The sequence below is a fragment of the Takifugu flavidus genome, chromosome 21, assembly GCF_003711565.1.
Source record: "Takifugu flavidus isolate HTHZ2018 chromosome 21, ASM371156v2, whole genome shotgun sequence".
NCBI lineage: Eukaryota > Metazoa > Chordata > Actinopteri > Tetraodontiformes > Tetraodontidae > Takifugu > Takifugu flavidus.
The window spans coordinates 10809596-10822258 of record NC_079540.1 but is presented as its reverse complement, the minus strand read 5'-3'; the positions used below and the strand labels follow the sequence as shown (position 1 = coordinate 10822258).

The window sequence follows — 12663 nt, the reverse complement described above, 5'->3', positions numbered from 1 at the left end:
TTGACTGATGTAATGTGAGTGTGCTGTGGCCAACACGGAGCCACAACAACAGTAACGGAAGGCTCCCAGTACAGGGTTTGGTCACCATGTGTCACCGTGTTTCACCAGAGCTGTCATCTCCTGTGTGTCAGCCAGGAGCCTGCAGGCATGTTCTTCAAAAGAAGCTCCACCCTGACATGTGGGGGATGGGCCTCATAAACACACACAAACTCACACTTCGAGACACAGATACAACCGCGGATATGCAGATCGAAATGATCTGGTGCTGATTACAAATGTGAAAACGCCGTTTGTTTTTCATTCCCCACTCTGCTTTGGTCCCACTGTAATTCTGCTATTTGACCTGATTCTTGGTTCCATTTGATGGTGATGCATTTGCAACAGCAAGACCTTTTCCTTCGCAGCAAAAAAGCAACATGTATCTCCAGGAGTGCGGTCAGGTGTACACTCCTGTGCTTTGGCCTCAAATCTTGGACCTGTTGTGTCAGAAATGATGATTTAAGTGAGCGCTGACATTCTCATGCTCTCTCATGCTGCAGCTCAAGTCTGAGTGTGCTTTGGATTTTAACGTCACTTCACATTTGTACTGTGAGACACCGAAGAGACGCTAGTACTGTGTCCTCTTTGGGCCCCTGCTGACTGACCAGGAATCCCCTGGCAACACCCCTGCTGCGCTCACTGGGCCACAGTCCACGGTCACCGAGCATGCTCGAAATAAACATGGGAAAGCTGCTGTCGAAGGTTTTGTGTTGATTAAGAATGAAAAGGAAAGGTCTTGTGATGGCGTTGATGACGAACCCAGACAAAATCTGTGAAAATATAGAATAGAAAAATATAGAATAAAGGCAAAAATGTTTTCAATTTGATCAATTAACACGGTTTCTATAATACCAAATTTTAAAATGTTAAAATGACCTTTAATTTTTCAGAAAGGAGGTCAGTGTAAATGCTGAGCATCCATTGACACCAGGCTTTGCCATTGTTGGAGTTAATGACATCTTGTTGGTGATGACATCATCGTTAGCGTTCATTACTCTTGTGCTGAGCTTGATGATATCAATGTTGGTGACCATAGTCTTGTTGCTGTTGGCGATGACATTAATGATGATGATGATGTCACTGTCGGTGAGTGTGATGACATTACTTGTTGTTTCGTATCGGATCAGAATAGCATCAACAGATTTTTGGCAGAGCCGCTCACAGCATCTGTATCCATCCATTGGTCTAATTTTAACAGCACCCATCCTTTACCACCACCACCACCACCTCCTCCTCCACCACCTCCTCCTCCTCCTCCTCCTCCTCCTCCTCCAGGGAGTCCACTCTGCTGTGTTTTTCATCCCAGTCCAATCATGTTAGCCTGTCTACTCTGTCAGCTGACTAATGCCTTTTCATCTAAAGGGCAGATTTAACCATTGAGTTCTCCTCTCATCTTCCCTGTGAAGTCATCCCTTCATGGTGCCCTCCTCATCCTCTCCTCCTCCTTCTGGACTGCTATTCTTTTTTGATGAGCAGCACGCTCAGACCCTTAGGTGTGTTGATAAGGTCAGCATTTCATTCACGTCCCTGCTCCCCCTTTTTAGATCAACATGAGCACCAACAGGAGGAAACTGTCTGTCTCTAGAAATTTGTAGATTTTACTTGATACTTTACAAATTAAAGGATTTTGTGACACCGGCTGTTGATGGATTTGAGGTAGAGTCACCTGTATATTCTAGAGGACATTTCAGTTGTAATAAAAGGAGATTTTGTGTCACACTTGTCCAGATGGGAAATGATCGCTAATACTGGTTTCCCACTGTTGCTAATGGTTGCAGGACTACTGTTAATGTGGGAAGGTGACCAAGGAAATAAAGATCTCCTCTGTGTATTAACCTACTCCCCCAGATAAATATATAATCAATAAATGAAATATTCTCTAAGATATTATAACGACAGTCTTATTTTACCTAATGTGCACGAGCTTCCTTTATCAGATGAAGAAGAGGCATTTATGATATAAGGATTGTACACTGAAATTTGCAGGCCATAAATCAGTTTGCTCACTCAACCTCCCACTCTTCTATAGTGTTGCCCTTCTTCTGGCAGCCTTTGATGTTTTTTGTGTCATACAAAACCTCCTTCAGGTTTTAATGTCAGCTTCTGTTCCACTTCTCTTCTCTAGTCCTCCTCTGATGTCTAGTCCTCCGCTCTCAGTTGGACCTTGAGCTCCCTTTGAACATGCATCTTCTTCTCTTGTTGCCATGATTCAATGCCCTCTTCTTTGCAATGGGGAGGTGCTTGAGGTTGCTGGTGATCCAAGATGTGTTCTTAGGGAAGCAGTGCACCTATTTAATACCCTAAATGTCCTCATTGTGTTAAGATGCTCCAGAGAGTGGATACAAAGCAATCCTCAGGACCTCAACTGCCTCTGGTCACCACTTCCTGAATGTGCAGGTGGCAGTGGGTTGTCTCTGGATCTTTTGTCTCCTGTCTGGTTTGAGCAGGACGTAGGAGGTGGTCAGACTTTCCCAGCGGGGGCAGTATGAGCGTCCCTCACATTTGGATGCAGGATACCTAATGTCCTGTTGTTCCCTTGTGGAACAGGTTACATATCGGTGAGAGTCTGGTAGCAACAAACACTGGCTGGAGACTCTGGAATGATCAGGGACATTGCTGAGGCTTTTCTGACGGTCAGGCCAAAAGCCACTGCTGGGCAGGAGATCTCATACTGTTTTTCATTATTTCAGTAAATGCCACTTGAACATCTTTAACGTTTTAGAATTAATCCATCATGGCGAGTTTTCAGGAAATCCATTCGCCCACCCATCCATCCCGAGTTCAGTTACAGCTTTATTGATCAGCATGCATTGATACTCTTCAGCCAGCAACTGCCAACGACAGTTATAATGGAGGAATCTGTATTGATTCTGTGATCAATTATTCTAATATTGTATCTCCTCTTTCCAGGTCCGTGGGGTCGTTGCATGGGTAGTGAGTGCGGACCCGGTGGCAGCCAGAGCAGGGCAGTTTGGTGTGCCCACTCTGAGGGCTGGACCACCCTCCTGACCAACTGCAACCAGACAGAACGACCAAACAATCAGCAAAGTTGCTTCAGGGTATGTGACTGGCACAAAGACCTCTACGACTGGCAGCTTGGTGCTTGGAACCAGTGTGTCCCAATTTCAATGCGCAGCGGGGGTCTACAGCTTCCTTCAGTGTGTACCCGTGGAGAGGAGGGCATTCAGACCCGTGAGGTCAGCTGCGTCCAAAAATCAGGAGAACCAGCACAAGATGCCATCTGTGAATACTTTGAACCCAAACCACGTCTGGAGCAGGCTTGTCTCATTCCTTGTCCACAGGACTGTGTCGTTTCCAAGTTCAGTATGTGGACTCCATGTTCTAAAACATGTGGGATGGGTTTACAGAACCGTATCCGTTTTGTCCTGGCTCCCCCACTTTTTGGAGGGGCAGCTTGTCCAAACCTGACTGAATTTCAGACGTGCCAGGTGAAGCAATGTGAGGGAAACGAGAGCCTCTACAGCCTCAGGGTCGGACCCTGGGGACCCTGCTCTGTTCCAATGCCGCGGCAAGCCAGACAGGCCGATGACCAGCACCGAGAAGTTCTCAACCCCCCCACAGAAACTGATACACTTCCGCAAGATGGTGAAAAATCTCCCAAAGGATATGAGAAACCAACTAGCAATGGTCTTAAGCAGTCCAGGGAAGGTAACAGGCAGTTGAAGGAGGCTGGGACACAAATCCTAGAGAGTGACAAAGAAGAAGACAGAAGGTCAAAAGATGGTAATAAACAGCAGAGAGGGGGAGGCAAACCATCCAGACCTAACAGAAAATTGGGCCGTGTCCACCAGAGACCAGACAGGCCTTCCAGACAGGCAGACAGGCCTAAGCGACAGAAAAAAGCCAAGAATAAAGAAAAGAGAGAAAAAATGCGAGTTAAGGCTCAGGAAAAGTTAAAAGAGAGGAGTAAGGTGAAAGATCCTGAGACCAAAGAGCTCATCAAGAAGAAGAGAAACAGGAACCGTCAAAACAGGCCTGGAGGAAAATTCTGGGATGTCCAGGTGGGGTACCAGACCAGGGAAGTAACCTGCGTTCACAAGAATGGGAATGTTGAGACTCTCAGGTAACAAGCATTGAAATGTTTCTGATTTTGTGTTTGACGTTAGGAAACAGGTTAATGACTTTAATAATGACATTAACCCAGGTTAATATTCTCCAGCTCAAATGAATAAAACTCATCCCTAACAATGACTCTACATGTTGTCTTTGTCTGTCTTCTCATGTGTCCAGCATGTGCTCTCAGGAGACTGCACCAATAACCTTCCAGGCCTGTGTCATGACCAAAGACTGCGTCCTGAGTGAATGGTCCGAATGGGCCGCCTGCTCCAAGGACTGCTATGACCCCAACGGTCCCAAAGGACAGCGTACTCGCACCAGGAGGGTCAGCCAGTTCCCAGTAGGTGGTGGAACAGCCTGTCCTCAGCTGGAGGAGACAGAGCCCTGCAGCCCACAGGGAGATGGAATGAGCCCCTGCATCATGTATGTACACAATGGAAGGCAATTCTGACATTTCAGAGGTCAAAAATGGGATGGAATTACTGCAACTAATCTCTGCTTCATAACAGCATCAATGTTTTCGGTTGTCTGAGAAATATGAAGAGCCACATTTCCATCATTATTTCTCATTTGTCATAGACTGGCTGACAAGGGACCAATTGTGACCATTTTAGTAAACCCAATTAAAACCAGATGTTGATCACAAGTAGCAGTGCTCGCACCTCAGGGTGCACCTGATCTCAGGGTGCACCTGATTTCAGGGTATACCTCATCTCTGGGTGCACCTGATTTCAGGGTATACCTGACCTCAGGGTGCACCTGACCTCAGGGTGCACCTGACCTCAGGGTGCACCTAATCTCAGGGTGCACCTGACCTCAGGGTATACCTGATCTCAGGGTATACCTGACCTCAGGGTGCACCTAATCTCAGGGTGCACCTAATCTCAGGGTGCACCTGACCTCAGGGTATACCTGATCTCAGGGTATACCTGACCTCAGGGTGCACCTGATCTCAGGGTATACCTCATCTCAGGGTGCACCTGATATCAGGGTGCACCTGACCTGTAGTTTTAGGGAGCTGTCCTGAGCTCAGACAGTACCCAAAGATTGCTGCCATGTCAAAAGTTGCTAATAAACTCATTTTGATCTTGATTTTTAAGATTTTGAAAAAAGTAAAGAATGAACACATTGGAACTTTCTATTTTGGATTGTCTTTGCTTAGTTACAGCTGGAGGTCAACAGAGTGGTCTGAGTGCAGAGTGGACATGCTGCTGAGCCAACAGGACCGGCGGCGGGGAAACCAAACCAGTCTGTGTGGAGGTGGGATCCAGACTCGGGAGGTCTACTGCGTCCAGATAAGCAGTGACCCTGTTTCACTCAGGGGCAAAGAGGGTAACTTTGATGCAAACTATTTCAATAAATAAATGAATAAAATTTGACATTCATATATTTTATTTATGTATTTTAGTTTAGAAGATAAAATTGCAGTTGCATTTTAACTTGATAATAATAGTGCATTGTAAAGAGTAGACATGCGTCAGGAGACTAATGACCGTGATAAGACAGGACACATGAGTTTTCACTTTAGTAGAGTTAGCAGTATTAGCAGAGTTAGCAGTATTAGCAGAGTTAGCAGTATTAGCAAGCACAAAGAGCTGGAAATGACCCCCGCAAGGCTGTACATCTGAGTCCATCCCAGTAGTGACAATGACACGAGCCGTCTGCTGAGGATGATTAACACTGCAGTCAGTGTTCCACGGAGACTGGGACTGGTGGGATTAACTGCTGTTTCTGCGCACGCGTGTTGGGATTACAGAGGCTACATCAAGGGGGCACACAGAGAAGCGTCACATGGCGGGAACCAGTCTCAGAATGCAGGGCTCTCATCAGAACTTCAGAAGAAGCATCAGAGAAATGGATATAGACATGAATATTTGACCAAACCTGAAGTCAGAGCCAGACCTGGACCTGAACCAGTCTGTGAAGATACAGACGGCAGAATTACTGAAAATGTGTTTGTTGGAGGTTGAAGGAAGATTAAATTAAGGCCATTCTGAAGTATAACTTTGATGTAATCAACTTAAAGACTTCAGTTGTATGGTAACTTTACCACATGAAATCTGTGAAATGTTTTTAATTGATATTTCTGAGCAGAAAATATTGAATATTTATCAATGTCCTGTGGACAGTGGACAGGGGACAGGGGACAGTTGTTGCGATGTTATCTATTCACCAAAATTTGATTCATTTTTTGTACTTTTTCTTTGCTGTTTTGACATTTTGTCTGATCTCCTCTTCTACGTGTTCCTGCAGCCCTGCGACCAGTGGACAGTGAACTTTGTCTGGATTTGCCCCCGAACACCACCCAGCTTTGCCACATTAGCTGTCCCATCGAGTGTGAGGTGTCTGGGTGGAGCGCCTGGGGACCGTGTACCTATGAGAACTGTAGAGACCAGTCAACCAAGAAAGGTGAAGATCCCATGGCACAGACCACAGTTGTTCACCTTAATTTTAAAGAGTCACTATTTTCCACATCCATTTTTAGTGTAATTAGCAGTATTGAAATCATATCGAAAGAACCAATCGAGAAGACAAGTGCAGTGTGCGGTGTGTCAGAATTGTGCTGGCCGACAGGACAAGATGTTCAGGACTGATGCAAAAACAAATGCAACAGAAAAAGAAAAATGTTGCAATCACAGAAACTAAGTAGGAGCAAAAACTTACAACCCCACAAAACAGGTGCAGGAAAAAAAGGTGCAAAGGAACAGAGGTGGTAAGTTCCAGCTGTAGCTGAGTCACCAAATATAGACCAACACTAGAGGGCGACAAAGCCAAGCTGACTGCAGTCTGATTAATGGTGTTGTAAGAGGGTTAGCATTGGATATTTGGATGTACAACAGTGTTAGTGGACAGCTGGACTTCTGCTGGTCCCTTAGGGATGGATTCCCTGTCACACACTCATATGCCCATAATTATATCACTAGACACAACCTTGTGCTTCTATATTTGTAAGGACCTTCATAGATATAATGCATTATCCAGCTCCTTACCCTTAAATAACATCACAGCGAATCCCCTAACCCTAACCCTGATTCTGCCCTAAAGCCAGTTCTAACCTCAACCTTAAAACCAGGTTTTATACATGCACACACATATATTCACCTTCTTTTGAGTTTGATTGATTGTTCTTTTTCAGTTAATCTTAAGTCTTTTTTTGAGTGTTTCAAGTGCCAATTCCTCATTTATTTCTAATAATTGAATTTCCTCCAGCCGCACCTCCCCACCCCCCCAGCAATCAATAAGGCCTCCATCAATGTGTCTACGAGTGGCAGAACAAGTTCTGCTGAGCTGCCTGATGAAATAAATGCTACGAAGGGCAGCAGGAGATAAATGTGATAGAACAGGTTTAACCTGAGTCCTGCAGACGCTCCAGGCCTCGGCTCTCTTATCTGACTGATGCAGGATTTGCCAGTAGTGACCTTGACTCGCCCCCGTCCCACGGTCATGGAATCCCAGTAGGCTTGGAAAGAGGAGGACAAAACCCCTGTCCAGCTCCACCCGACCTACAAACATGAAAACAAAGACTACATGAAACCTTAGATCGATTTTTGTTCTACATGTCTTGTGAGAAGACTTCTGACAAATGGACGTGATTAATCCTTCTCCTGATTAACCCTGGACATGATTAATCCTGAACTATGATCTGGTGTAACATATTAAATCCACCTTTTGTTTGGAAGCAAATCAAATCAAAGCACTGTAACGGTGTCTCTTTCAAAATTACACGCTGTTGTTGATGCCTGTTGTTCCATTACAGGCTTCAAACTGAGGAAGAGGAAAATCATCAATGAACCCACTGGCGGTACCGGGAACTGCCCCCATCTGGTGGAGGCCATACCATGTGAAGAACCCAGCTGCTTTGAGTGGCTGGTGGTGAAACTGGACGAGTGTCTCCCTGATAATGACAAGGAGTGTGGCCCAGGAACACAGATCCCACAAGCACAGTGTGTCAACAGTGATGGTGAGTGAGTCTGAAATTCTGCTTGTTTGGATCCGATAATTTTCAGGTTTTATGAAACGTTCAGACGTAGAGAAATGAAGCTATGACACTATGACAGCTGTATGCATGCATGACAGTCAGTCAAAGCTCAGGCTGGTCTTAAAGATGGCAAATCTGATGACCTCAAACTTCCTTCTTCTGACCTCATTCAGACCCAACTGAATGTGTTTGGTCCTGAGCTCTTCAGAACTCTTCAGCTAAGTTAATGTGTAAAGTGAGAACAGGATCAGCCGTATCAGCATCCACCTCCCTCCCTCCCTCCCTCCCTCCCTCCCTTCCTCTCTTGACATCAACTGCTCAGGTTCTGTATAGCATCCAGAGATACCATTGTGATCCTATCCTCAATTTGTGACCAGCAGAACACTGAAGAACACTGAAACGGGTTCGGGTTTGGGGTTAATGATCCTGCAGACTGCCCAGGTCCCGAGGTGATGATGCCGTTAAAAACACGGTGCTCCAGTATGTCAGCAGTGCAGAGGCCAGTGGGTCTCCAGCACCTTCGGCCACCTGGAACTTCCTGTTAACCTGACATGGCTCCACACCACCTCAGTCAGTTGGACCCCCCCTAATGAATGATCTTGCTTCTGTCTTTCCAGGTGAATATGTGGAAAAGCAGTTGTGCCGCGACGCCATTCTGCCCATGCCGGTCATCTGTGAGGTGCCTTGTCCAAAGGACTGCGCCTTGAGTCCCTGGACCACCTGGTCTCACTGCTCACACACCTGCTCTGGAAAGAACACAGAGGGGAAGCAGATGAGAGCTCGTTCTATCCTGGCCTACAATGCAGGAGAAGGTATAAACAGCCATGACAGCACACATAAGACGGACACGGGAAGGTTCGGGCAAACAGACTGCAGCAGGGTTGTCACACTGTGTGTTCCTCTGTAGTGACAGCCAAGGTCGTGGCGTGGGTCACTGTGATGCAGGGTAAGAACGGACCACAGGGACCACACATCCGCCCAGATGAATCTTCCGTATTTATTGAAACTTTCTCTCTGACTTCTGTTCAAGGTCCTTCCCTCTTGTCGTTGGTTCGTCCAATTTTTGGTACATTTGATGTCATTACAGTAGAATGAATTCCTTAGAGTACGTAGAAGTAGTCTGGAGACTCTACCTGTGTCGCGTGGATCTTTAGTTGTTTGGATCTCCTGGTTCAGGGGAATCTGATGCTTTTGAACTGCTTCTAGGTCCCCTCCCTGGATCTCCAGGACAGAATGAATGTATGAATGCACAGACGGGATGTGAAAGAGGGCAGAAGGTCTCAGTGCATCAACCGTCATGACTGAGATGGCTCAGGGTCACCTGTGCCACTAAAGCATCATTCATCAATCAGTGCATGACTCCAATCAATCAGATGGTCAATTTCTGAAGTGAAAATTCAAATGTCCTTCCGGATTTTGGGGCCATGTGGCCTGAGACACAGAGGTCACACAGTGTCAGTGATGGAAACACCTCCATCACCTGACGAGGGTGTGTTGATCCACCTGGTGTCTTGAGGTCACCTCTACCTTTAATCAGCCTCAACAGTTCTGCCTTTGATCTTTTTCGTCACGGAGTCTCTTAGATAAATATCGAAATGAGACGCATTAACGTCTAGTGATTATGGGATATGATAAAACAGACCACCCCCAAGAATCCTCCTCCCCCATTTTCCTCTTTTCTCTCTTCATGTGTGACGATGACAGTAAGATCTTATTTCGTGTTGCTTTGTCTCAGGTGGAATACAGTGTCCCAACATCAGCGCCCTGCAGGAGGTGAGGAACTGCAACGAGCATCCTTGCACCGTGTACCACTGGCAGACGGGTGCGTGGGGACAGTGCACGGAGGACACGTCCATTTCCACCGGCAACATGTCCGTGGCCCAAAGTCGAGGCAACGACGCCTCCTGCTCAGTGGGGATGCAAACCCGAAAGGTCATCTGTGTCCGAGTCAACGTGGGCCAGGTTCCTCCCAAAAAGTAAGAGTCGACATCGTGGCTCACGGGCTCCAACTCGGGGCCTCAGAGGCAGCTCCCTGACGTTCAGTGAGGTTTGGTGCTTCTAGATGTTTTAGGGACTCTGTGCTGCTTTTCCTGTCACCGGTTGGCTGATCAGCTACCGGCGCCACATCCTATTTTCCCATGAGCGCCTCCACGGGGAACACGGCTTCCCTTTTTATTCATATTTAACACAACAGGGGAGTGATTGCGTGAACACACCACTGTCTCTGCCGTCTCCCGAGACTATTCCTAAACTTAAAGCTTCACTCACTTTAGCTTTTTTTGAGCTTTTCTTCAGCTTGGATTAATGTCACTGGTACTCATGAGCTCAGGGAACTCCTCTCATCTGTACCTCCATGGTGGATCAGGGATGTGTTGCATGTGCACGGTATTATTTCATTCACAGAAGGAATAAAGACACAGGGCCACCGGTACGGCCTTTAAAAGTGGCAGGTTTGAATTTCTTTTATGAACGTGCATTGAATTAAAATTTTATACAAAAGGTAAACAACAAATAAAAGCAAAAAGGAAAAAAAACACTAATAAATAAATTGAATTAAAAAGTACGCCAAAGGTTAAAAGAAACATGAAAAAGTGGGAGCAGAGGCTTAAAGATTTCATGTGGAGAGTCTGCAGTTGGACCCAGTTCAGGCCAATTCGACTTTACACTTAGAATGATTGTTTCAGTCCAGATTGTTTACAGAACCTGGAGATCCAGGTTCAATAATTCCCGACTGATGCTTTTAAACATGTTCCTGCAGGTGTCCCGAGAGCGTGCGTCCAGACACGGTCAGACCCTGTTTACTGCCTTGTAAGAGAGACTGTATCATCACGCCGTACAGCGACTGGACCCCCTGTCCAACATCCTGTGATGCAGGTACAGTCTGGAGGATTGTCAGTCACTTCCTGTAAGCTAGCAGCTAGCAGCTAGCACCCCCCAAACCACACACTCAGAACAGGGCCAGAACTAAATATGGGATTGATTCTCAATCTTTTCTACCTCACAAAAAAATGGATTAAAATATGAGACGTCTGCTGAAGAACATTAATAATGTGTCTTTAATAAGAACAGGTCACATGGAGAAGTTTTCCCCTCAGTTTTAGGGAAGTCTGATGAACATCTGTAACCGTCTGTATTTGTCTGTCTGTAGTATCTACAGTGTCTCTCTGTCTCACCTGCATGCCTGGAGTCATTTTTACAGCACCTCTCTGGCCTCTTTGCTCAGACGGTAGCAGAAAAAAGATGCAGTACCGGAAACGCATCATCACCCAGTCACCAGCCAATGGAGGGCAAGACTGTCCCGAGACACTGAGTCAGGAGAGAGAGTGTGACGTTCCATCTGTGTGCCAAGGATACAGGTGATTCCCGTCCAGTCACCTGCATGTTTTCAACATCAGAACATATTCCTCCAAACAGAGTCCTCTCATATTTAAGCGTCATCCTTCTGCAGCTCCTCATCTGAAGTTTTTTTTCCAGATGGAAAACCCACAAATGGAGACGATGCCAGCTGGTTCCGTGGACGGTTCGTCAGGACAGTCCTGGAGCTCAGGAAACCTGCGGACCTGGCATGCAGGTTCGAGGTATGGAAAAACCCCTCTCTCCCTCTCTCTCTTGTCTTAATAACAGATCGAAAAGTGGACAGTCGTCGCTTCATTAAGTTGAAATGTTCCTGTCCTCTTCAGCCGTTTCATGTCGGAAGCAGGATGGTTCTCAAGCCGACATCGAAGCTTGTCTGAAGTTTGCGAGCGCCATGCCGCCCCTCACGCAGCCCTGCCAGCTGCCCTGCCAGGAAGACTGCCAGCTCAGCAACTGGTCCAAGTTTTCCCCCTGCACAGCGGACTGCATCGGGGTCAGGACTCGCAAGAGGGTGCTGATGGGTGAGTTGGGCTCCTGACCCAAGCCCACCTGGGAGACCGTTTCCATGCTGTAAAGACTCCTCGTGACTCCATGTAATTATGTTTCGTGTGTTTGTGCAGGAAAGAGCAAAAAACGGGACCAGTGCAGGAACCATCAGATGTTTCCACTGAGTGAGACCCAGTACTGCCCCTGTAACAAATACAACGCCCAGCCTGTGGGGAACTGGTCAGATTGTGTCCTACCTGAGGGTGGCCGCATAGAGGGTCAGCTGGGCATGAAGGTCCAGGGTGACATCAAAGAGTGTGGCCAAGGTTACCGATATCAGGCCATGGCGTGCTACAACCAGGACAACCAGATTGTTGAGACTTCTCGCTGCAACAGCCATGGTCAGTTTAATTTCCCTCTTTCATTGGGCAGAAACCTTCACCCCAGGCCAGGAAGACCCTAGTTAAAAGTTAATTCATGCAGCTCTAAATGAACCTATATTACCTTTATTATCCTTCAGGATGGTCTGATTGTTAAATGTTGGCCTCTGTTTTATGGGGCGTATGAGATGTCTCTGTGTTTAGCCTTTCCAGGCTCATAGCTTGGTCTCACAGACCGATACCAGAGATGATGACTGTGCTGCCACCCTAAAACGTGTCCCGTGGGATGTCACTGGTTTCAGGCTACATCGAGGAGGCTTGCATCATCGCTTGTCCATCGGATTGTAA

At 46.7% G+C, this 12663-nt stretch overlaps 1 protein-coding gene across 1 annotated transcript in view; it reads left to right on the top strand.

Moving 5' to 3' along the window:
* thsd7aa (thrombospondin, type I, domain containing 7Aa) overlaps window positions 1–12663 on the top strand; it is a 28952-nt gene that overhangs the window by 7880 nt on the left and 8409 nt on the right. The window contains exons 2-14 of the mRNA XM_057020301.1: window positions 2950–4123; window positions 4291–4539; window positions 5279–5448; window positions 6370–6525; window positions 7874–8077; window positions 8713–8907; window positions 9831–10071; window positions 10854–10969; window positions 11319–11451; window positions 11570–11673; window positions 11776–11970; window positions 12070–12336; window positions 12618–12663. The exon at window positions 12618–12663 is cut by the window's right edge and continues 133 nt beyond it. Of these exons, the coding sequence (XP_056876281.1) occupies window positions 2950–4123; window positions 4291–4539; window positions 5279–5448; window positions 6370–6525; window positions 7874–8077; window positions 8713–8907; window positions 9831–10071; window positions 10854–10969; window positions 11319–11451; window positions 11570–11673; window positions 11776–11970; window positions 12070–12336; window positions 12618–12663 (3250 nt within the window). The remainder of the gene's footprint in view (window positions 1–2949; window positions 4124–4290; window positions 4540–5278; window positions 5449–6369; window positions 6526–7873; window positions 8078–8712; window positions 8908–9830; window positions 10072–10853; window positions 10970–11318; window positions 11452–11569; window positions 11674–11775; window positions 11971–12069; window positions 12337–12617) is intronic.